The 24158-nt window shown below is 42.9% G+C and overlaps 2 protein-coding genes across 3 annotated transcripts in view; both read right to left on the minus strand.

The window, feature by feature from the left end:
* prkd3 (protein kinase D3) overlaps nt 1-14898 on the minus strand; it is a 32549-nt gene extending 17651 nt beyond the window's left edge. For both annotated transcript variants that reach the window (XM_070920128.1, XM_070920127.1), the window contains exon 1: nt 14623-14898. In XM_070920128.1, coding sequence (XP_070776229.1) covers nt 14623-14898 — 276 coding nt within the window. The remainder of the gene's footprint in view (nt 1-14622) is intronic.
* A 2350-nt stretch (nt 14899-17248) lies between these two features.
* Nucleotides 17249-23580, minus strand: mocs3 (molybdenum cofactor synthesis 3). Its single transcript, XM_070920642.1, has 13 exons — nt 23440-23580; nt 22255-22387; nt 22061-22153; nt 21392-21512; nt 20462-20536; nt 20155-20272; nt 19933-20041; nt 19780-19842; nt 19111-19274; nt 18877-18924; nt 18227-18323; nt 18024-18131; nt 17249-17441 (listed from the first exon to the last, which is right to left on the minus strand). The coding sequence occupies exons 1-13, from the start codon at nt 23530-23532 to the stop codon at nt 17284-17286; spliced, it is 1380 nt and encodes a 459-aa protein (XP_070776743.1). The 5' UTR covers nt 23533-23580; the 3' UTR covers nt 17249-17283.
* Nucleotides 23581-24158: the final 578 nt, after the last annotated feature.

The raw sequence follows: 24158 nt of genomic DNA on the forward strand, positions 1-24158 counted from the left end.
CTTTCCATATTCCTGTGGGTTTTCTCCAGGTGCTTCACTTTTCTCACTCGGTCAAAAGAAATGCATGCAGGTGTGTGTGTGTGTGTGTGTGTGTGTGTGTTAGCCCTTTGATAGACTGGGACCTGTCCAAGGTGTACCTAACATCTTGCACTGTGCATGCTGAGAAAAACATAAGTTCAGCTCTAGTTGACTCCTTGAAGTACTAGTCAAACCAGACTTTTTTCCACCAAGGAGGGACATGTTTGTTAAAATGACGACCTAAAATGTATTAAAATTGTTAATAAAAACACTACGATCTGACACACACTCACAATCACACCTTGCCACCATGATACTGATGAGTTGATAACATTTTTACTTCGCAAACTGTAGGCCTGTGGTGTGTTTGAGTGTTAGATTTTGTGACAATAGTTCATGTTATAGGGCATTACATAGGAATCTACCATCAACCATTCCCTGTATGAGGACAATTTAAACTGCAACAAAACTATTGCAAACACAAACAAGATAAGCGAATAAATATACGAAAACAGTGTGTGAGGAGAACGTTTTGCTCAGAGTGTAACACAAGGCACGTGCCTGTATAATGGAACACTTCCAACTCGCCCCCTCCTTCTGACATACCTACATCCTAAACCCTGTCACCCTCTGAGGTGATTGATGCTATGTGGCTCAAACCAACACCAGCACAGGCAGTGGGGGCATCCTTCCTGAGCTAGCTGCGGTGTCACGGTGGGGTTTTCCTCCACTTGCCTGCTCTCGAACCCTGCACGCACACACACAAAAATTGTGGTCAATGCCCAAATCTAGCCAGCTGTAGTCACCCCCCCCTCTTGGCACCCTGTGCAACACTTTCCACTGTACAGAAGGGGTCCCATTCCAGAGCAGGAGCATCTGCAGGCCGGCACGCAACGGCTGCGAGGGCAGAGGACACTACTTTTTTCCATGCCCCATAAAAGCAAGAGGAAGCCAAAGGTACAAGAACAATAGATTGGCAGGTTTAGGACACATTTTAGCAACATGTTGTCCAGATCATTCAGATAAAGTGATAATTGATGGCTAACCTGTGAGTGCGTGCATGCATAAAGGAGAAATCACTCTATTCACACATGTTTTCAGCTCCAAGCGTTGCATGCATGTAACAATAAACCTCCAGCGTGCTCCTGTACACACATGCACCCAAACACACCATCACCCCACACATGCTACTGCATACATCTCCGAAGCCCATAGTGACTAAGCATGTCTTTTGTCATCTTCAAACGCAAATCCATTCAGCCGAGCAGCCGCGACCACACACGCACACCAAAGACCAAAGTCGCGGAGGAGCTGTGTGTGAGGTCCACAAGTCAGGCTGGAAAGACGAGTGGAAAGGGGCTTTGCAGTAGTAAGCTTTTGTTAAACGAACTAATCCGCCATTGATATGCTAAATCCTGTTATAAGGAAAGAGAGTAGAGAGAAGAGGAAAGAGGGGAGATGATGGTGGGAGAGGGCCAGTGAGCGGGACAGATCTGAAATATGGTCCTATTTCATTGGGAGCCAAAAACTAATTACCTCAAGACAGCCATGAAAAAAATTATCTGGTTTGAATAAGCAAGTGTGCCATTTGGCGCTGAGGAATATTGATGCATTCTCTTGCATAGCTGTTGCTATCAGTTGCATTGTAAAGCTCAAAATGATAAATTAGGGAAATGACTCCTAAGTCATAATTCATCTGTGTGCATCTAAAGATGAATGTGATCTTAAAACTGGAAACCAAAAGTCTGTGGCTTGAGTTGAACGTCAAAGTCACAATAAATGTTTTTGTCGAAACAGAATAGCGTTCGCATGATTATGTGGTGAGACATTTGTGTTCCTGTGTGATGTGTGGCAGAGGTGGGTGGCAAAAGGGAAGCAGTGTTGAGAGCAGTGCACAGGCTCTGACAGATGGCCATGTGATTACAGTAAGGAAAAGTATGCTGCTTGACCTCAAGCTGCCCTCACACCTTTATTAGTTGGGCAGCAGGCCAGACAGATGTGGAGGACAGTTACAGTAAAATGTGCTGCTCCTGATCAGTCTGCACAAGCTAAAGGTTGTACATGCGTAGTAAACAATGATATTCTTAAAAACATCCTGCTCTTTGAAGGAGTATTACAGCTGATAGGCTAGCAAGATGACTGCAACATATCTCCCTTTTTAGAAATGAAGTGCAAATGCTGTTTCAGTGCATGTCCACACTAACGTAGAACGATACGTTGTTCTTTTCAATTTATCTTTTAATCGTTTGGTCTATAAATGCCAGAAAATAGTCAAAAAATTGCCAACACAGTTTCATAAAGCTCAAATTGATGTGATCAAATAGCACGTTTTTGTTCGACCAACACTCCAAAACCTAAAGAAATTCAGTTTATTATCACATAAGATGAGTAAAAGCAGCAGATTCTCACATTTGAGAAGCTGGAACTAGGAGATGTTTAATAGTTTTACTTAAAACATTTAATAGTTAATTAATTATCAAAATAATATCCGTTTTTTTCTGTGGATCGACAAATTGATTAATCGACTAATCATTTCAACTCTATACTAATACATTTTAAAATGCATCTTTTTCTTCTTAGTTTTTCAAAGTCAGCCTTTCGTCCACACTAGCACAGTGCTTTAGACCACCAACAATGGATCTTTTCACAAACACTCTTCGAAGTGGAAGCATTTGAAAATTCCAGTTTTGTAATTCTGTCCTATTGCCATGTGATCTCTGGCATCACACTGTCATGTGATTTGTTTTTAATAATCTTGACTTGCTGGCCTATGCCATTCTTCATTACAAGCCGTGTAGCTGCTATTGTTTTCATCTTGTGAGTCTCTGTGTGGTGTTTATATGTCCGTCAGTCTGTGGACAGATTTTGTCAACACTATGGCATCACAACCGTGCAAGATGCAGACACGAAACTCTACAGGTGTGTAGTTGAGATCAATATCAAGGCCGAGTTCGAAGATGGGTGTAGTTTGAGCAAGGGCACCAGAAGTAGGGGGGTAGAAAGTAGAGAAGGGGCCCCCTGCTTTACGCCCCTGGCCCACATTCGTTGCGGATCACTGTATCCCAGTATGTTAGTATGTGGACAAAACCTAAATATGTTCATTAAAGTACTCGCTTCTTGAGAAATATTTAACCAGAGTCAGGAGGTAGAAGGCTGTTGTTAATTTAGCTTGAGGTGGCAAGATAAAGACTGTCACAAGATCAGTATAATACAAGGTGCTTTTACTCACCAGATAAATAAGTCCATTGACTGATAACCCTGCAATCATTAAACAGTGCCACGTCACAGACCACACTTCCCCTAGAGACCCTCCACCAGAAGACACAAGATGTTGATTTCTATTTGCTTCTGTTTTATATTCATGGAGAGTCCCTAAGAATGCCTTAAAAAGCAGTCAGATCAAATGGCATATATGTTCAAACTTGGTAAATAACTCCGAGCACCACTTGATGAGTTTTGATGTACAGCAGATTTAATAGACAACATGTGCTGAACGCTCCACAGTAAGTCATGAAACCAGTTCCACTGAGCCATAGTGAGGCTTTCACAAATAGGAAAACTGTTTTTTATGTCAAAACAGTGGGGAAACCATTGTTTGACTTTGAGGTGTATGTTAATGCCCACAACAGAGGAAAATATACTTCAATAACTCGTCAAACGAATGCATCGGAAAATCCAATTATGTGCTCACGCGAACCTTGGGGGGAAAACTGCGTAATTACTTTGTTCAAGTCACATCAAACACGGTGTGGAAAACTGTGTTAATCTATTAAAGTCAACAGTGGAATTGTATTTGTTTTCATTACAAATTATCAATGTAATACCAAGCAAAAGTTTTCCACACAGCATGGCACGAGAAACACATGCGCAGCGAATTATGCAATTACTAGATGTGGGCATCAACATAATTCATTTGTCACTTGGAGTGAGGGCACACTGGAAACACTCTGGTTTTCCACTGTCTTGTTCAACATTAAGTGTTTTCAGTCTTCCATTAACAGTTTCCATATAATTTGGCTGCAATATTTTCTAAATAATTCACTTTGATGGTGCAGATGTCCTCACTGTACTGAAGCTATGAAGCAAATTCTATATAAACATTAATTCTACTTAGTCTTTGGCAAAAATATCCTAGTCAATGTTTTAAAGACATTATGAGTATTTTTTTGGAATCTAGGTGGGGCAAGTTCCAAACTTAATGAGCTGACAGGGATGTGTGTGTGAGTGTGTTGAAATGCTACCATAACCATAAGAGCACACATGAACAACCGAATACATACGTAACCTGTTGTGGCATTAAGTATCAAAAATGATTGCTAATAAGCAAATTCAAGCTTCACGTCCACATCTGAAGCACAACATAACTGCTGTTTTGATTAAAACATGCAAGAGAAAGTACTGTAATGCAACACACATCATGACCTCAAGGAAGGAGACAAGAAGCTCAGTATCTGGTCTCGAAATACTAAAGGAATAAATAAATCTGCCATTTATGTACTTCAACTTGTTGTTGCTTGCGTCGAGCTCTAATTAAATTAACTCATCTTCAACTTGACAAGCTTTATTAAATTGCAACAGGTGAAAAGTTTATAAAATCCTTTCATATCAGAGAGCTTTGTAACGCAAGGTGTCAGCATCTACCACCCCACCCACTGTTCTATTCATTTAGCAAGACATTTTAAATGGTTTTGTATGGCATTACGACATACTGTAGATCCGCTGACCACAATCCAGGATGAGTTAAGTAACTGCACAGAATGTGCTTCCCTTCTGCTCTGCAGCCAGTGCATGAAAAGAAATGCTGAGATGGATGCTTCATTTCAGTGGCACATTACATAAAACTATTTGCTCCTCCATTTGCCAACACAGGCCAAGAAGAACACACTAAGCTGGAGGCAGAAAGAGCAAAAGGGAGGGGGTGCTGCATATAGCTATAACTGGCAAAGCACTACCCTCATATTATATTCAAGCAGGCATCTTTGTACACTTGCTGGATCACTCTCCACAACATACAGACATTCATAAATGTTTTCCACGGCACAAGGAAGACTCCACTAAAGGTAACTAACTGAAGCAGCCACATGCAGCGGAAAGGAAACTCATTTGGTGGGAGAGCGGCAAGAGAAGCTGTGACTTTCTCACTCTACGGGCTGACTAACTTGTTTCCTTCCATGTGTCAGAATGTGGCTCATGGTTCATTCATAGGTTTTACTGTATGAGGCCGCATCATCGTGAAACACAGCGGTAGGTTCTTCAAAACAACAGATCCAGCCTGAATGACATCTGATGCTTTTCTCAGCGCTCAAAGTGTCGGCCAAGCGTGGAATAAAGCTTTCCTTGAAATACATCTGGCGCTATAGTCAATTTCAATGTGCATCACACCGTAACAATACACTTTCCAAACTGTAACACACACCACACAAGCTCAAAATCTTCACCACCACTCAGCTGTAACTCCCCCCGCTTTATGCAGCTGCTTTATGCGGACAAGAGGCCAAAGCGACTTATTGTTTGACCAACATCTCAGAGCCCCGGACCACTACTTGTGCAGCCTGGCTGAGGCGTAGCTGACTCGTAAGATGAGAAACACAGGGGAGTGAAAAAGTGCCAAGTGTTCATACGCAATTAATTCACTGCTGGTTTACTTCTTGCTGTAACTGAGAGCTGCGTCTGTGTGTGTTTGCAGCCTACAGTATGTGACCACATGTGTGTCTACATTTCTAGTGCAGACAAGGTGGAATCACAACTCTTAACCACTGAGCTTCGGTCCATGGCCTTGTCCAGACCGCAGCGTAGTAGGAGACTCTACACCTGTCATCCTAGACCTCTTTCAATCATCAGGAGGCTCTAACAAAGCTATACCGCTTACCCAATTTACATCAACCACAATAGCTGATGGTTTCCAGCCAAATCTCCGCCTGGTTTTACAAAACGGTGCTCTGCGAAGAAAATCCCACAAATATTTTGCCAGGTTTTTGATTATTTGAATCCGGAGAAACAATACTCTTCTGTGGTAATTTGGTCCAAAGTACCAAAGCACTTTAGTGGAGTGGAGATAATGGTGATGAGGTCACTGTTTGGTTACTGGCCACTGTATCCTCAACGAGAGCCAGGTGGCTTTTAGCCTATTAGCACCAATTCTTTACATACATGACAGAAGCTGTCTCACCTCCCTTCAGTGATGATGTCCTGCACATGTGTGCGTGTTTGCTGTGTACGTATGTATGAGTGTGTGTGTGCATGTGTGTTTCATGCATTAACAATGTCCAGAGGCCAAGCAGAGAAGAGGAAGGCTGAGTCACAGGATCTAAGGCCTCTCAGGAAGAGAGCAGTGTGATCTAAGACATGCTTGGCCAGGACCCAGCACACTGCTGATGAGTTATAGCCCTGCTGCGATCCTCCGCCAGCGCCTTCGCCTCAGAGATATACTGCAGTACACACTCCATCTCCCCTCTCTGGCCTGGAGCATCAGGGGACAGCCGCCAGATTCACCTCCACACAGGGCAAATAAACAGGTGAACCTGGGGGGAATTTATGTAAGATTGATGGCGACTGCACTTTCTCTTGTTCTGGTAGAGCAGGAGGTCATAAGGCACGCAGTAATAGCAGGATGTAGGAACATGCTGCTGTTGCTCAACAGAAACATTAATAATTGCAGTGGGTTCTGTTTTACAGAAAGTGGGCAGGTGTTAGCTGCTTGAGGTTTTCTCTTTCTTTATGATTAATAACAAGGCCTTACTTTTACAGACGTTCTTTTGTTGAATTAGCAGTTTCAAAGAAATACAATTGTACCTGTGTAAAAGAACTTGACAAAACTAAACACCCGGTCGAGCCAAATTCCAACAGGCTTTCACCTTCTTCAAAACATAGACGCCGAAAAGGCAATTTCTCTGAACGTTTAAACACACAGACAAGAATAATAGCAAGTGCAGCGTAGAGAAAAGCCATTTGAACGCAGACTGAACAGGCTGTGCTGCTCGGCCGACCACAGCAGATTGGAGAGCAGTAGCAGACAGAATATGGAAACAGGGAGCGGCTCTGAGGGGAGCTGGAGAAAGAGACACAGTGACAAAAGGAGTCATGCTGTGTGGCTGACTCTTTCCCTTGGGTTTAAAAATGCTCAAACAAACCAATCAAACAGAAGTGGAATTGTAATACAACAACCTTCCTTCCATTTGGCCTGTGGTGCTTTTCACTGGGGCAAATGTTCCTTATTAAATGAGTGGCATGAATGCATTTCTTAAGACCTTTTCCCTTCATAACACAGAAGGTTTCTTGTTGTATCAACATGTAATTGCACTTCCCCTGCCACCTTCCTATCAGGTTGACAGATCACTCGCTACACTGAAAGACAGGAAAGGCAAACAGTGCTGAGAAAACCACACAGAATAAGACATTCTGCAACCTGCTCCTGCTGCAGGGATCAATAAAGCCACGCTGATATGACTGCGTGGCTACAACAGAGGCCATGTGGTCTTCATTGCAGGACATTGGAAACATTTTTGGCATGTTTTTGGCACACATCTGCTAAGATCATGATTATAACATCTGTTTGAACTAGCCTTATGAGATAAGAATTTCTACAGTGCAGAAAAGTGACTATTAGTGATTAACCAGGTCAAATAAGCAGGGGTTAATATCTTGAAGAGGGCAGTTTCTGTGTCATAGGACTCCTCTTCTTCAGCATTTGTCATGGTTGAAGTCATCTAAGTGTGCTGAGGTTGTTAGCAAGTGCAGTGAAGGAGGAATTCCAGACTAGGGAGAGGAGTAACTCAAGCCGTTAATGAGTAAATTAATAAGGGAAATGAGGTATCCTCTTTCAGCGAACTGGGCAATGCCACGGTTATAGATTTATGAATGGAAACTAGTGGAGTCAGGAAGTACTCCTAAACCGCTACACGTGGTAGGCTTCACAAGGACAAAGTAACCAGGGTCCCTGAGTATTAAATGGTTCAACATTACTGCTGCCTACCACTTCAATATAATCACAATCAAAGCCCATTCAGCCAGCATTAACAGAGATTGGAGTGATGTAAGATTATCTCCCGCCGCTGGCAGAAGTCAAGTGTGGTGAAGGGCATTTGGGCAACCTAGAAGCGCAGAAAATCCAAAGCAAAGCCACACTTGGTGGCAGGAACGGCCTTCTATTGATGTTTCTGGCACCGACTGAACAGCGGGACATCAGTCGTACAGTGGCCACAATCCCCTCTGTGCCCCACGCAAGGCCTGCCAACAAGGGTTGTCCCGGCCTCCCCTGCCCCCTTTCCCCGGAGAGGACCACTCTTCTCCACTCTGTCATTCTCTGACTCTTGTGGCCGGGCCCTGTGTTCTGCCTTGCCACTTTACATTTAGGGGAGAGCAAGGCGGCAGAAATGTGCACTACAGATGGTAGAAATTACTTAGCTCACTTAACTTCAGAGATATTTTTTTTCCTTTTTCTTCTCTCTCTCCCTTTTCCACAAATTACTCCAAGACTGGGGAAATTGATAGATTCCTTGTGCAAGTAGGCTTTGAGTTGTACATGGAAGACTTTTTTTCAGCAATCCCAATTGTGATATCAATTTAGTCAGCTCCATGGCTTTGGAATACATCAGTATGCCTGCAAATGAACACTGAAAACCATCTAAGTTGGAAAAAGGCTAAGGCCATAGCAGTGTGTATGCAGAACCAATACCAACAGTGAATATATTGACTCATGGGTGACCTGTTTTTTCTTGAGAAGGAGCTGAATGTGCTTTCCAGGAAACGTCTGGCTTCATGTATATCACACATAAAGCCCTGTGCTGTTGGGACGTCCTCTGGGGTGAAATATGGCTGCCAGCTCCATAGGAACATGCAGATGTGGGCTTAAACTGTCGAAGGGAGGGAGGGAGGGAGATGGTGGTGATTTATTTCCCGTGTGTTTCAGTTAGTTTTGGTTGATGTGAACTGCAGTCTCGCCATTTTCCATCTGCACCCTTCTTTCTTGCTATTTTCTCTTCTCATTATCTTCTCCTTATGACTGTTTTGCTGCTACTTTGTATAGATACGGTTTACCAAACCATGTCTATCTTCATGACAAACCTCAACACCACATAAAGATCTCAGGTTAAGGGGCCGGTGAAATTCCAGTCATGTATTGATTCTATACACAATTGGACACAACAACCATTGCTAAAGAGCGACTAGAGGCAGACGCAACACCATCATGAAAGCATATAAATGCAAACCAGAGAAAGCCGTCTGTACTGTTGCAACTCAATCTAATTAATCTTGAAAAAGGAATGTTGAGCTGATCTTGTTTCCTCTGCCAAGTGTTACCTTGCATCATGCAAGTGATATTACTCAAAGGTTTTAGACCAATCCAAATCCTTCTGTTTTTATAATACTCTGCTATTTTATTGTACATTGTCCAACGTAGCCTGTTTCTGACTCAAAAAGGCCTTTGTCTCGCTAATTACAGAGGCAGCTGTACAGCCCTCAACCAGAGACTGGGAGTTACAGCGCTGACAAAACCAGTGGGGAAACCTGTGGCTGAGGCAGCTGCCTTTCACAGCATTTCCAGCTGGAGTGAAAATGCAGCAACATCCTAAGGACACGTTATACTAAAATTAAAGTATTCATAAACTAACATTTGAGGTAAAGGTTTAATGTTTTTTTCCATTACCTATGCCAAAAGGACTCCAAATTTCCTTCCTCCTGCTAAGCTTTATCATCCCCTTTCAAGCGAGAAAAACTTTTAACTGATGCCAAGCTACACTGTAAATTCTTCATTTATACCGAACATGTTTACTGCCAACATTCACCAAAAAGCCTCTCCACTAAAAAGTGTGTCTTTGTAGTATATTAAATAGTCCCATTAAACACAGAAAACTAAACTTTGGTGATCGTGCAATTGCTATTACAGCATCCATCGAAATCTGTCAGACGCTCAGTATTACCTAAGCAAGCATTTAGTTTCAAATATTTCAGTTTCCTAGCAGTCTAATCCCACCCATGCCGAGCAACATCACATCATCCTCCAAAAATGCCTGGGTGAAGAGGAATGTTCTGTAGCTGGCTGGCTGTCCAGGCTGACCAGCTGGCTAACTGGGAGTCATTCTCAGGGAGTCATGAACTTTTGTCCCGCCACTGCTCCCTTGCTGGCTGCATGAGAGGACTTGGGCGACACCAAACAGGAAGCGCTCAACAAGTGGAAGCTATGGATGTTTATCTCGCGCCATTCATCAAGCCCCAAAAACCAGACAGAGAAGTCGGGACCCGACCAGTGAAACAAGGCTGTCCCGACTTGTTGAGATGCATGTAGCCACTGGGGGGCCGTCAATGGGCTTTGTGGATTAAATCTGGGCTGGATGGTACCCGACTGGGAGGGTCTCCGCCACCCAGTGGCTGGCTCCCTTCATCCTTTCTCACAGTCCTCAAGGAGCCTGGCTTCGAGTTGATACCCTTGTGCCAAGTGGTGACACTAAAACAGTCATATTTTAAAGTATTCAGTAGATTGCAGTCACCGCATGAGCTGCTCTAAGAGACTGAACCTATCAAGATCAGGTTGCCCAGGACTAAGGTTGACCTTAACCACTAAAGTTGTTGAATGTGGTCCAAACCACTACTATCAAAACCAACTTCAGATCAACACAGAGAACAGAGAGAAAGCAAATCTATCCTGTGGACGCTGGCCAAGTCATGTGGTTGCGTCTTTAGAAGGAAAAGGAATGAGCCGTACACAATCTATACAATACACAGCTATTATAACAGGCTGCATGGCTCCACGTCAAACAATGAGACTGATTCAAAACTAAAGGGTTCAGGAACGATATGAAATGTCAACCTTGAAGCCATGACACATTATACACAGTAAGAGAGAGCACATGTAATCATCTGGACCTTTTACGGCTGTTCAACTGCAACCAGAGTGCATCTGCTACAGCATAAAGGCTTGTTTCCATGGTTTGTAAAGTAACAAGAATCTTTAATACAACGGCTCATTGAGACACAAATTAGTTTGTCATAATGTTGCTGCCTAGTACACCAAAAGATCTCAACACATCTTATCGTTTGGAAAGCCAGGGAACCAGCTCCAGACTCCAATGTGGAACACTAAAAATGTACAAACAGCAGCAAAAGTAACAAAGTAAAGCACTCACTTCATCAGAAAACCTTTCTGTCCCTCAGCTATGGTCACAAGCTTTGAGAACATAGTGAAGGAATGAGATTGCAGATACAAGCAGCCTAAATGAGTTTTTGTGTAGAATGGCTGGGACCTCTGTCTGCAATGAAAACTATGAATGTTAAGCTGGATTTATATTAATGCGTTAAGGGGTTACATCGTACCTACAGCGGCTACATGCATATTCCAAGGTTATGCCGTAGCTCACATTCGCCTCCTGAAAAACTACACGTCAGGGTTACACAGGGATATCATGTGGGGACTGCAAGAACTATGATTGGTCAGAATGGTTGTGTTTTCTGATGTGGATATTGTTGAGAGTGAAGACAACATTAAAGAAGACTCTAGACACACATCTCGCAAAGCCATTACACTGCAGGCCTTCTGTTCACCGGGATCGCCGCTCTGTATGAATGAATGAGCGTTAAAAAAAAGTGATTGCACGGCAGGTGTCTCCTTTTCAGTAATGAGACAAGTCAAAATGACGTTACAAGTTACCTTGATGTAACTCCAGTTCTGCAAGTATGTGTGCAGCTCAGCATCTCTCTGTATCACAAAGTAAATAAAAAAATGTAAACATAGTTACAGTGGAGAATACAGGCTAATTGAAGCCCAATGTGGCCTGATCAGGTGCAATACATGCGCCTAGAAATGCAGTGGTGATATCGAAGGGTGAAATCAGATGCTCAACTATAAATCCAAACCTACACTGTGTCTATAGCGGGACTCCTGTTAACCCCTCGTGTCGACTATAAATTGAGCTGGACTGTTTCAATACGTCAATGAGGGAAGGAGTTGAGGTGGTTGGGCTGTGTACTGCGAAAAACCTTGAGCAGAGACAGGACACTGTTGAGGAACTACATCTTCCAGCATGTCTGAAAGCACACTGGGATGCCATAAAAATAGCTACTGAGAAAAGAGTATCTGGGTTGCTGTTCTTTCCCTGTTGGCACAGTGGCCCAGACCCAGATAATCAGCGGGACGATGGACAAATTGCTCAGCCACAAGTTTGTAGGTTACCAAGATATCAACATGGTTAATATCATGTTTTACATACAACTCAAATCCCACTCTGAAAGTTCACAACAGCTGACACAGCAGAAAACATGACACTGAATGGACAGATTTAAGTCAGGACAAGCATCCCTGTTTGTTGCATGGCTGAGTGGTGAGTCACTTTGTGAAGCAGGCCAGCTCTCAGCGGAGGAAACGGCAGCACGAAGGGGGGAATACACTTCCATCCAGACTCTACCTCTATGCAGATATTACCATGTGAAGTCTAAAGCTTTTTCCTGTCTGGCCTCTGCTGACAGACACCTGAGGTTCTACCGACTGGAGACATCTTGGGACGTCTGTCAATGGCTAAGCCAGGGATCCTCAGCTGGAAAAGTTGGCCAGCATGAGCAGACTTTGTAAAAGGCTCACCACTGTCATGCATATTTTAGAACAAGAAGTGAGGTAGGGATGTACTGGAGAGTGCAGAAGGCCTACAGTCACATTTTCCATTGATATCAAAGCCATATGGCAGGATTTCATGAAATAGCTGAGGCAGTACACTGCATTTGGCAGTGTTTAACAGACGAAATGCACAATAATGTGGATGAACAGGCTGGATATGTTCTGTGGTGATGATGTACAGTATATTATGATGAAAAGGATGTACAGTATGTTCAGATGTTTATTGTATATATAGCCTTTTCAAAGTTCCCATGACTGTTGGCCATAAATTAGATAGTTTCCTGCCATATCTTATTAGAGTGCGTTGAATCTTTACATGAACGCGTGTGATATGAAACACAGTGATGATACTGCAGAGAGGCAATAGGTGATCCTGATCTCGTCTTGGCAGATCGTCAACACCCACTCACCATGAATGCACTGCACTGATTTTCTATATGGGTTGCCTTCAAAGCGTCATATTTCCCACCCTTTTCCTGTTACAGATTCTTGCAACTGTGCCAATATGGATCAGGATCCATGTAAATATGCGGAGTGATGAGATTTTCTGCTCTGCGGACCAGAGCTGTTCATAACTAGCTAGTGAGAATCAGCAGACCTCGTAAAGAACAACAACATTACCCTGCTCCTCTGGAATGTCAACTTGGACAACATGGAACCAAAGGACACAGCCTCGACACAGAAAGCTCCTTCACTATCCTCCACTTGTTGTTCAACACAATGTTTGTTCCTCATTCGTCCTTCCTTATTTCCATTATCATCATCTCGAGCACAAATATAGCTCTGACCGACCTAAATGTTCAGATCCCGGTGGCTGATGAAAGTGCTTTTGTTTAATCACCCTCTTTTTATCCAGTCAATGATAATTACAGACGCAAATGGAGTAATCATCATTATACACAAGTGCTTGAAAAAACAGCGACGTGTGAATGCACACAGGAGCCATTTCATTATTCCAACAGGCTTTGCACGCCATTAATCCCACACAACAATTAAGTACACATCCATGGGCTCAAAGAAGACAATACCCGAGTAAGAGGTTAAGAGCACCAACATGTGTTGACAAATACTATCATAAATAAAAATAGATGTTATCAACTTTGAATTTTAATTTGCAATACTTTTTGTATTACTGTACACACTTAAAGCTAGTGTACTGCTCCAGTTTATGTGAAAAACTTTTTTGATGTCATTTGTTTTTTGTTTTCTCACAGAGAAAACCACTTCATACAAAAGGCATAACTTCTGTGGTGTTGTAGTTTTACAGTGTGTATTATTATTATATGGGGCCACTTCAAATTAGAAACAAAAATTTAAATGTTTCACCCTCATTCTTACTTTGCACAAACGGGACTGCACAAAGAGCCGGCATATTAAAGCTGGCGCCGTTGATTTGTACTCAGGATATTCTCACACAACCAAATGTGAAATGGCAAATGACGTTGAATGATGCAGCCTATACTTGCGTTTAGAGCCATTTCTTATCCTGAGGCTACACTCCAGCGTCATTACAACACATTATACCAATGTCATGGAAATAACGTGGGTCCAACTTCACACAGGCGGAGCAAAAACCACCGAGTGGTTCTGTATATGTGTGTGCATAGGAGCTTGTGTGCGTGCGCTTGCGTCATGTAAGTCCAGCAACATTACACCACAATGTAAATAACTGGCGCTTCTAGACGGTGTCCTGTAACTGGAGGAGCATCAGTGCTGTTGTGTGCATGCTTCTGTGGTGTTTGACTCATTTTGGGGCACGAGGCCCAGATGTCTGCTTTGAAAAACAAAAACCTTAAACAGATGAATATGGTAGAAGATGGCAAAACACATGTTGGTGCATCATGCTGGTCCTCTACTGCTGTAGTTTGAAAACAAGCGTAAGTGTAATGGGTTTGTATGTGTTTGTGGAAAACCTCTCACTTCAGAGGACATGATGATGTCCTTTTGAACTGAAAACAGAGTGTGAATCAAACTACAGGGCGCTTGTATGAGACCCTTACCTTCTGGTCCACTATCGAGCACACCAGGTCCTTGACAGCGGACAGCGACAGGTCACTGGCCTCCAGGTTCACCGTCTCTCTGGTCAGTCCTATCTGCAGCAGGAAGGACACCCCATGGAAAGAGCTGCGGGAGTTGGTGGGGCTGGGGACGCTGTGGCTGCCGTTGGACAGCCGCGTGTAGAGCGGTCCGGGCGGGCTTGGCGACGAGGATGGGTGGTGCGGATGGAGAGAGTGGAGGAAGGCTCGAGGTAAGGATGGAGGAGAGGAGGCAGACATTGGGTTTCTTCCAATGGCGACGTGAAATGCTGAATAGTGGAGGTTTTTTAGTGGGGGCTGGCAGTGTGGACACACTTTTGGTAAGGGGAATCTTTGGTCCTCATCAGTCGTAGTGAGTCGGCGCTGTAGGTTTTTATAAAAGTGACATTCTTTTTCATAAATTCTGAGGGTAATAGCCGATCCGCCCACCTGAGCTCACACAACACACACTCATTCACTAGAGGGGCAGGTGATGGAGATAAAGTCTCTGAATAATCTGCAGACGTCTGCAGTAAATTCACTGCAGCAAACTTCATATCCTGGAGTGGTGCTCCTTCTCCTTACTGAGGTCAGTAATCCACTCTGACCACAGGAAGCCTGTCACCACAAACATACACACACACAGAGACAAACACACACAGTGCTATTTTTATAATGAAACAAGTATTCACCTATCTGAACACAGACTGGTGCACAATACAGGCTCTCATTTTGTTGTTGTTGTTGTTGTAGGGCAAAGCAGCCTGTCCGTATGAATGAAACTAGCTACTTTTCTTCCTTTTGTGAACACTTTTTACTTCAATTCATTTACAAAACATGTGTCAGCCAATCCGTCTTCTCAATTAAAGCACTCAAAAAATTGATTTCACCACCAGGCTCATCATCTAAATTTAAATTAAGACCACAAAATCTTCATCAATACTTGTCTTTGCTATAATTGTTTCTGAAAACTTGAGATGTCGCTTCTCCTACATAATCCCTCAGATTATTCCTTGCGTTGTTTTGGTTGTGCCTCCCAGGGTTAGCTTTAAGCTAACAGCTATAGTTTATTTGTAAAAGGACCGTGCTAAAGGAGCCACGACTTCAATTTTTATGTACATTGCCATTAGTTTGAACTTTACTATCGACCCTTTTTTTTTTTTTTACTTTTGGTAAACTTAACACAATTAATACCACAGCCAGTCTTTATGCTCGTGAGCAAAACAATAAAGTAATAGCCTAAAAGACACGTAAAAGTTGATAAAGCGTATCATTTGTGTGTTAACAAGAACTGAACCTCCACAAACATCTGGAACCGAGGCTTCTGAACATCTGCACCCCTCCCACTTTCGATTGGCTCGCTGGCAGAACACGACCCGAGTCGAGAAAGCCAGCAAAACAAGTTATACAAGATCTGAATTTACACATCGATAGGATACTTTGTTGTAGTTGAACTACACCTTCACGTACAGCCCGTTTACGACCAAACGTCGCCTTAAGGGTTACTGAAATAATACTTTACCTTTGCAGTCAGCGAAGGGCGCTTTTCTTTCCATTGTGAGTGCACTGAAGAAACTTTGTAACTCCATCAACTGAGGAAAGCGGAGTCTGAAGTTTATTATTCTGCACTTTTTGGAAGTCACGCACAAACGCGCAGCGTCACAGCCCACACGCGACAAACAGCGACACAAGTTTTACATTCAGGCGCGCTGAGACAAACCGAGCCGTCCATTTCTTTTCTCTTATCTTTTATTCCAGATTGTAAATTCATGCGCATCTTATTATCCTTCCAGCTGTGACTACTCCCCCCGCTAGACGAGGGAAAAAAGCAGCCGCGGCCGTCGCTGGGGCTTGGAGTCTTTTTATTATCTCCGCATAACTGACTTTTCATGTGCGGGGAGGAAAACTTGAACTACAGTCCCTGTGAGGCAATGGCGCCTCCGATGGAGCTCGACCCTATGCGCATGTGCCTTTCTTTTCCGTTATTTTAACTTGGTCATGCCAAGAAAAAACTTTATTCTACGAGACCCGGATCGGTTTGTAATACACTGGTTCCCAAAGAGCGGTCCAGGGGTCCTCAGGGGGGCTTGAAGGGGTTCCTATATGTCCCCAGCAAAATGGGAGGGATGAGTTGATTTCACTTTACTGATAAACAACAAAGAAAGTAGAAGTTTGAGTTTTCTGATCATAGTTTTCAGTCCCAAGTGTGTTGTCTCTCAGTTTATAGACAGCTTAACAGAAGTTTGAAGGGGAAACGAGAGTATGTGGGCCATTGTGTCTGCTGAAGGACCCTGACATAGAAAGTGTGGGTTGATTTATAACAAGTGAGGAAGCTATCAGTTCAATTAACTGAACTTCTAGGGATTAACAGAAAAAAACAGGAAGAGGGACTTGATTTTGCAAGGATGCTTACGCGTTATCTAGCTGCTGACTCATGTTTTCGATGAATTGATAGACAACACGACTACACAACACGTGTTAGGAAACTTTCCATTGTTACACTTGGTATGTGAGATTTTGCAATTCAGAAATTACATTAAAGACAATTTACCGGAAAGCATGTCATGCTGTTCAGCAGACATGCAAATAAGGAATAAAAGTATGACTAACAGAATGCAGAGTTTATTAACAGAAATTTAAAATGTATTAATACTGTGGAAACGTGGGGTCTATTTTGTTTGCCCAGGCCATGAGGCCTCCACAGATGTCTTTCACTGCGATACTGTCCACTTCTGATCCACTCATCTTCTCCACCGCCTGCACCGCCTTCTGAGAGTCATTACCCAGCTTACAGATCACATACACTGGAGGAAGCAGCAGAGAGAAAACACTGAGAGAGATATGAGATATGACACCAGTGAATCTTAAAGACTTAATTCATTTTCAAATTACAAATAAAATTCAATACACTCAACCGTGACTACTTTCTATGACAAACAAACTCAGAAAACACCATAAGGGACAAAAAACGCTGCACACAAGAGTTTGAATAGTATAAATATTAGATTAAGTAAAAAAATAAAAAAATAAAAAAAAGTAAATGTTTAAGATCACACAAAGTTGATTACGCAAAAACTGTCCATATAATAAACAATCAATACTGTGTTAAATGCTAAGCTAAAACACCACAAGGCTAAATTTAGCTCATTGATAAAGATCACCAAAAATAACGTTTTGAATATTCATTTCTCTAAAGCAGGCCAGCTGCTCAGGTTGACTGTACTTGTTTTGGAAAAGGGTTCACCTAGCAACCCCATTACAACCAGTTACTGGCTGTCCAAAATAAGCCTCTGGCGCGGCAGTATGTGGACTGAATATGTAAAAGTGTCTCTATGTTCATTTCAAAAAAACATGTAGGGACCCTAAATGGTGTTTTGACATGTTACCTGGAGGCCGGCAGTCACCTGCCATCTGCTGTTTCAATTGGCTGATTCTCTCCTGGAGTAATCGGATATGTTCACTCTTCCTCTCCTCTAAACTTGAGAGGGGAATGTCTGGGGACAATATAAGGACAATAATCACACGCAAATGGGAAAGAGATTGAACATGAAGCGAGACTGATTTTGTGCCTCCATCACTAGAAGGATACTGAGAGAGAAAGGTAAGTGGCACATATCCACCTCCACAAGAGGGCGCACATCCAACAAGAGATGGGGCTCTGCATTGTCCAATATGGATTTATAATCCTGGAATTACATTAAAACAACTCATTAATGCACAAATGCTAATACGTTCATAATCAGAGAGGAGTGCCTTCATCTGTGGGAAAAAGACATTGATTTACATCTATAGTTAAACAGGGAAACCTAAATTATTTTGAAATGTTGGATTTGTATTTGTGTAGTAATATGAACATTTTAACGGCTTTTCCTTAAATCGCAGGAAACAAAACTGTTTCTAACTGGAGCCCCTTGCACTATTACAGCCCAATCAATCATGATCCCCATCTCGGCGCTTAATGACTCAGCGGGTTTGAAAGCGCCAATTCTGCAGAAATATAAACAGATGCAATCCACTACCACTACCCTCAGTGCCAAATAGAACGCATTATTCTTTCCCATAGAAAATCTACAGGCACATTTTAAGTCATTTCCCATTCGGGGCTGGGTCAGCGCTGAGATGTAATCAGTTTATGAATGCACATGAAAACTGAGAAAATTGTGAGTAATCATACAATAAACAGCACTAAATAGAGGGAGTCACGCAATGGCAAACTGTTCTGGAGCATATATTCCCTACCTGTACTGTGATCCTCTGATCTCTGGAAAGGAGGCTGAGTTTGCGGCACTGAAACACATGGGAAATCAGGCAATGAGAGATTTTTCCCAAGATTAGAGTAATTACACGCACCGTGCCATATTAAACGGCAAAATCCAGTTCATGTAAGAAACACTTATCATTTCAAAAAGCAACATTCCAATGAAAATGTGCCTTACCCCGTAATATGAGGTAGCTTTGTCTCTTTTGACCAACCTTATCTGTGGCAGCAGACCCACAGAAAGCCTCATAGTCCACCAACTGGGTTACAGTAGGGTTCTCTCCACACACTACACAGCCGGCCTGTTTGGGCCGCAACTTGATGGACCTGAATCTGGCATCTTGAGCGTCAAACATCACCAGCTGCTGGCCGCAGGAAGCTGGCACGACTGGTTAAGGAAAAGGCTACTTTGTGAAAAGTGTCACCACGTTGCTTGATTCAGAGGATCGGCTGGCACATCTCCCATTTGTGCATAAACACCATAGCAACATGCAGGCGTTTTGGTAAGAAAACAGCACAACACTTCCGTGGCTGACGCATAAGGGCCAGGTGTTAGCATGGGTTTAACAATGCAAGACAGTAAGGCAGGCTAGGGCAAGTCTATTCTCTGATGCGAGTCTCATATTAGCATGAGAACACTGTAACCACAACAGCTTCATAAGAGTCCTCATAGGAATGGCGAATGAAGAGTCAGCAGACAGTCCCTGTTTTTGCTTTACTTTATCACACAGGCACAGGCCCTTTGCTACAATGAAAACCCTTTCAGCAGTTCTTTGTTGATTCATCCAGATGACTAGGCAGAAAATCCTCATGTAAAGCAACAAAATGACCAAGGAAGGTACTGTATGTAATGTTGGAGTTAAGAATGGGAAACCAAAGGATACAGCCTTGTCCTGAGGCGATCTTGAGGACTTCCAAAGCTTGGAAGCAGCCCATTAACCCTGGAACTTAAAGAAAAGTGGAACATTTTGCATTTACACAGGCTGTGCTCTGTACAAAGTTAATGGTTTCTGGGAAAGTAAGGGGACAAGACTCACCCACTCCTAACACCCCTCCGTCAGAACAGTTGGTCACTGTCTCTGGGGGAGGCGGCACTGGGTACAGACATCTGTAGCAGGGGCCTCCACAGTAGTTATATACCGTCAGCTACACACACACAGAGCAAGAAGGATTTTACGCTGTTTAAGTAACATTATAAATCTAGAATGGCTGATGGACTCCTGCCACATTGATGCAAGAATGAGGCCTTTCTACCTTACCTGCCCCTCCATTCTCAGGGCACTTGCTGACACCAGAGGCTTGCCACTGAGCACGCAGGCATCATTCACCAGATAACGAGTGGGGACATTGTCTGAACAATCAGCCACAATGTCGTATATGAGGACAGCGAAGTCAAGGTGTTCATATCATGGGTTAGTCACATTCCCCAACTGAATATCTAAAATTCTCTTCATGCAATATAAGCAATCACAGGCCTGAATAAGACTTGATAGAAGTCATGACAAAGAATTAGCCAGTGGCAGGTCTGGGTCACAGATGTAGGTCGAGGACTGTGCAGCAGGATACTGTTGAATGAGTTGCAAGGCGTTCTCCGGCGAGAGCTGCAGGTGGTAGGGAATACACTCCACTGTTGAGTTCAACCTGCAGACATAAAGTCGCATTCAAAAACATCACTTAGTTTCCTAAGAAGTCTGGTTTGGTCCTCCATAATTAGCAGCTTTAATACTAACAAAATAGTATTTCCATCAACCGTCTTAAAACAAATATCAGGGCCATATTGGTGGTTTGGTTTGAACTAAGAACAAACCACAAAACGACAACATGTGAGTTTTGAATCTGACATGGGACCTGAGTCACATGTACGCCCCCATTCTTTTCTCTCCCTGCTAATCTTAAAGACATATATTATCACTCAAGACTCTTGCGTTGAAAGTTGTATAATGTAAATTATTCATAAAGTATCATTAATGAACAATTAACAATGAAAGTAAGAGGGTGGTAGTGTGTGTGTGTAATGTGTGACACAGCATCTGAATGCTGCACAAGGTATTTGGTAGTCAGAGAAATGGCGCACCCATGTGGCCGTGGCTATATAATGTGTACACTAACCACAGTAGGCCCACTGTGAGGGAGAACGGCACCAAAAACAGCTGTCTCTAAAATAACATGTTTACACAATATTTGCAGACTGGGGAGAAATACACAACCAAATATAACCTGTGGTGAGACTGGAAAGCGCCAGCATGCATTATACAGCAACCAAAGGGTCACAAAAAACACAGAAATACACCAATTATCATAGTTAGGGTTACAGAACATTTACTAATAATATCAAAATACTAACTTCTCTGTTCCACGTCTGTTTGTGCAGGAATACATTTCTGAAATGCTCTCAAAACACTTTTGTTCTCCTAAATGTTATTGGTATAAAGGTGCTTTTGACCTCTATGTACTGTACTGCACTGTACTCCAGTGTGTGCAGGCGCCAATCAGTACCTTTTAACTGCACTGGCAGCAGAGAGAGCCTTGGCCTGGTCCTGGTTCTCCTCCCCATGAAGCACCTGTCTGTGCAGGTTACTGAGCTCCACCTCGTCATAGTCCAGCAGGCCCAGGCGCCCTGCAGAGACACAAAGACAGACAGGTCAGTCAGAAAGGCTTTGGCAAAAAATGTTAAACCCTGATAACAGTTGCGAACCATAAAGTTAAACTCCAAAAACCAGGGTACACATTTTACAAAGTGTGACTTTGTCTGGCACATTTTTAAATCTATAGTTCTTGATCGTTGCCTTTTCTCAAATTTTGTATCTGCTAACCACTGAACACATTCAGTGACTCTGCCCTTCAACAGTACGCTAATGTTACACTACACAAACTCCTATACCCCTTCAGCTTTCCCAGTTTTCCCCAGTTAGTTATACAGCCAAAATATAGTTGAAAGTTCACCTGAGGCAACAGGTAGTATAATTCTGACCGCAAAAGAAAAACCTATCCACAAATTAAATTGAAAGCTTGTCTCTTTACCTAAGTTTTCCCATTGTACCTGATTTAATTAATTAAACACCACTAAAAATGGGTAATGTGATATGTTTCTTTAACGTGTTTCGTTAACGATTTTATTTGTGCGTCACAAGGTCACACTGAGTGTTAACCAACTAGATTACCTACCGATGCCTGCTGCTGCAAGATACTGTGCCAGGGGGCAGCCCAGTCCTCCACAGCCCACAACCAGCACTGAGGTCTTGGATAAGTTCAGCTGACCTGTGGACAATCAAGATTCACTCTGTTGTGTTCAGTCAGGCCACGAATCTCACCTGACAGAATGCTTACTGTACTGTATATCAGAACAACACTGTCCGTACCTCGTACACCCAGCTCAGGCAGAAGGAGCTGTCTGCTGTACCGCATGATGTCCTCATTGCTGAGGGCTGGTTTGGCTTTCAGGGGGGTTAGTGGTGTCACTTTGTCAAACAGCTCCTGGACTGAGGTATGGCTCTGACATCACAACGGGGAGGGATTATCATACAAAATGTCCAAAACTTTAAAGTTTAAAGAGGAGCTTTGAACCATGTGGCATCACAGCCCTCAACAATCTGCCTCTATAACAATATGAGCTACATTTATATTTATATATCTTTACATATGTCTACTGCACATACTGTATGTCTGAAATAAGGAGCTATTTGGGAAAAGCTCTTCATAGGGAAGGATTTAAGTGGCTTGTAGTGTGCTTATCTAGCATTTCAGATTGAATCAGTTAAGTGTGCTCTATTTCTTTTGAATAATGCAGATTTATTTTGGATGATAAAAGGCATTTATGTGTTTTAGCATGTTTTCCATTGATCTATTTGGTAGCTCAAAGGCATCTGAATCTATGAATGTAGCATTCCAAGACGAAATATACACATTTTATAGTATAGACGTGTATACTACAGAGCCCCCCAAAGGGTCACTTTTTTGAGGACTATTTTGGCGTCATCTCGCAATATGTTTAGCTTTCCCTCACAATACGTTTTGCATTAGCTTATCTCGCATTAAGTTTTGCGTTCCGACTGATGACAGAAACAGCTAGTGTGTTGGTCCAGTCCTGCTGTAACACACTGTCAGTTCAGGGAAACACTGCAGATGCTACAGAATGGAGAGATGATGTGACACATTCTGTATTTACTGTTCATTACTACAACAGCAACAGCCAAAGCTATGTCATCCTATGGCTGAAGTCATAATCACAGCTGCTGTACAGTCTGTCTCGATCAGCCTCGGCAGATGTCAGTGAGAGAGCTGGGTCACGAGCTCTGCTAGTTTTCTATCCAGCTGCAGCGGTAGAGACTCGCGCCTGAGCAGCCACAGCTGAAGGTGAGCCCACAACCAGCGGCGGTCTCCAGCACAGTACACGATACTACATCATAATGCAGCTCGGACTTTCTCTGTCGAGCAGAAGGGGTGCGAAACGGTAAAGCAAAATAACGTTATTGCGAGGCAACGCAAAAGTAGTCTTCAAAACAAATCTCGCTGTGAGCCTTGGTGCGCTCCGTAGACTTCGGTACCTTTTCCAGTCGTGCCAGTTTATTCTTCAGAGCAGCAATCTCGTTCTCTTTCTCTTTGAGCTGCGCCTTCAAGCAGCACACCTCCTGAGCCATGGCTGCTGCCACGAAGAAAAGACGTGCAGTTAAAACGATGCTACAACTCCAATCTAGCTACAATGTAACTGTGTGACCTGGAACATGTTGACGCATGAAGCACACGGCACGCACTTCCGGGTTGACCACGTGACAATGAAACCACGTGGTAGGTGACGTACGAAGCGCTGGTCTTTTTTTTCCCCCGCAAAAAAGATATTCAATAAATAAGTAAACTAATATTTAATTCTATGATTTACTGAGATAAATAAAATACAGTTATTGTACCGCATTAAAGCTCGTATACTACACAATGACCAAAGCACGTGTTTCTATATAAGTAAATAACTGCTATAACTGTATAACTGCAAGAATGATATCTTAAAAGATATTACTTATGGTTGTTTTTTCTTATTTGTTAAATATAAAGCTCCCATTTAAATGTTGAGCAGTGGCTAGAAGACACAGTGGGTCCAGTCAGAGTATGTCTTGTAAATCTGGCGGCGTGTTGTTGAAAATGAGCAATTATCAGAGGAATATGTGGGGTCACTATGTCATTATTGTTCACAGACCGCCATGTGGTTCACACACACACACACACAGACACACAAACACACATAGCGGTGTAGTGACGCGCTGTGGTTTAG

The sequence above is a fragment of the Enoplosus armatus genome, chromosome 15 (assembly GCF_043641665.1).
Source record: "Enoplosus armatus isolate fEnoArm2 chromosome 15, fEnoArm2.hap1, whole genome shotgun sequence".
In the NCBI taxonomy this organism is placed as follows: Eukaryota; Metazoa; Chordata; class Actinopteri; order Centrarchiformes; family Enoplosidae; genus Enoplosus; species Enoplosus armatus.

Excerpts from the sequence above, each read along its gene's own strand:
- mocs3 (XM_070920642.1), bottom strand. The coding sequence starts at position 23,532 with ATGGCTCAGGAGGTGTGCTGCTTGAAGGCGCAGCTCAAAGAGAAAGAG. Across the intron at positions 20,273-20,461 it reads GCCTTGCAACTCATTCAACA|ATACGACATTGTGGCTGATT; the intron begins GTATCCTGCTGC and ends CGCTGTCCTCAT. Across the intron at positions 17,442-18,023 it reads AGGTGACTGCCGGCCTCCAG|TGTATGTGATCTGTAAGCTG; the intron begins GTAACATGTCAA and ends TGCTTCCTCCAG.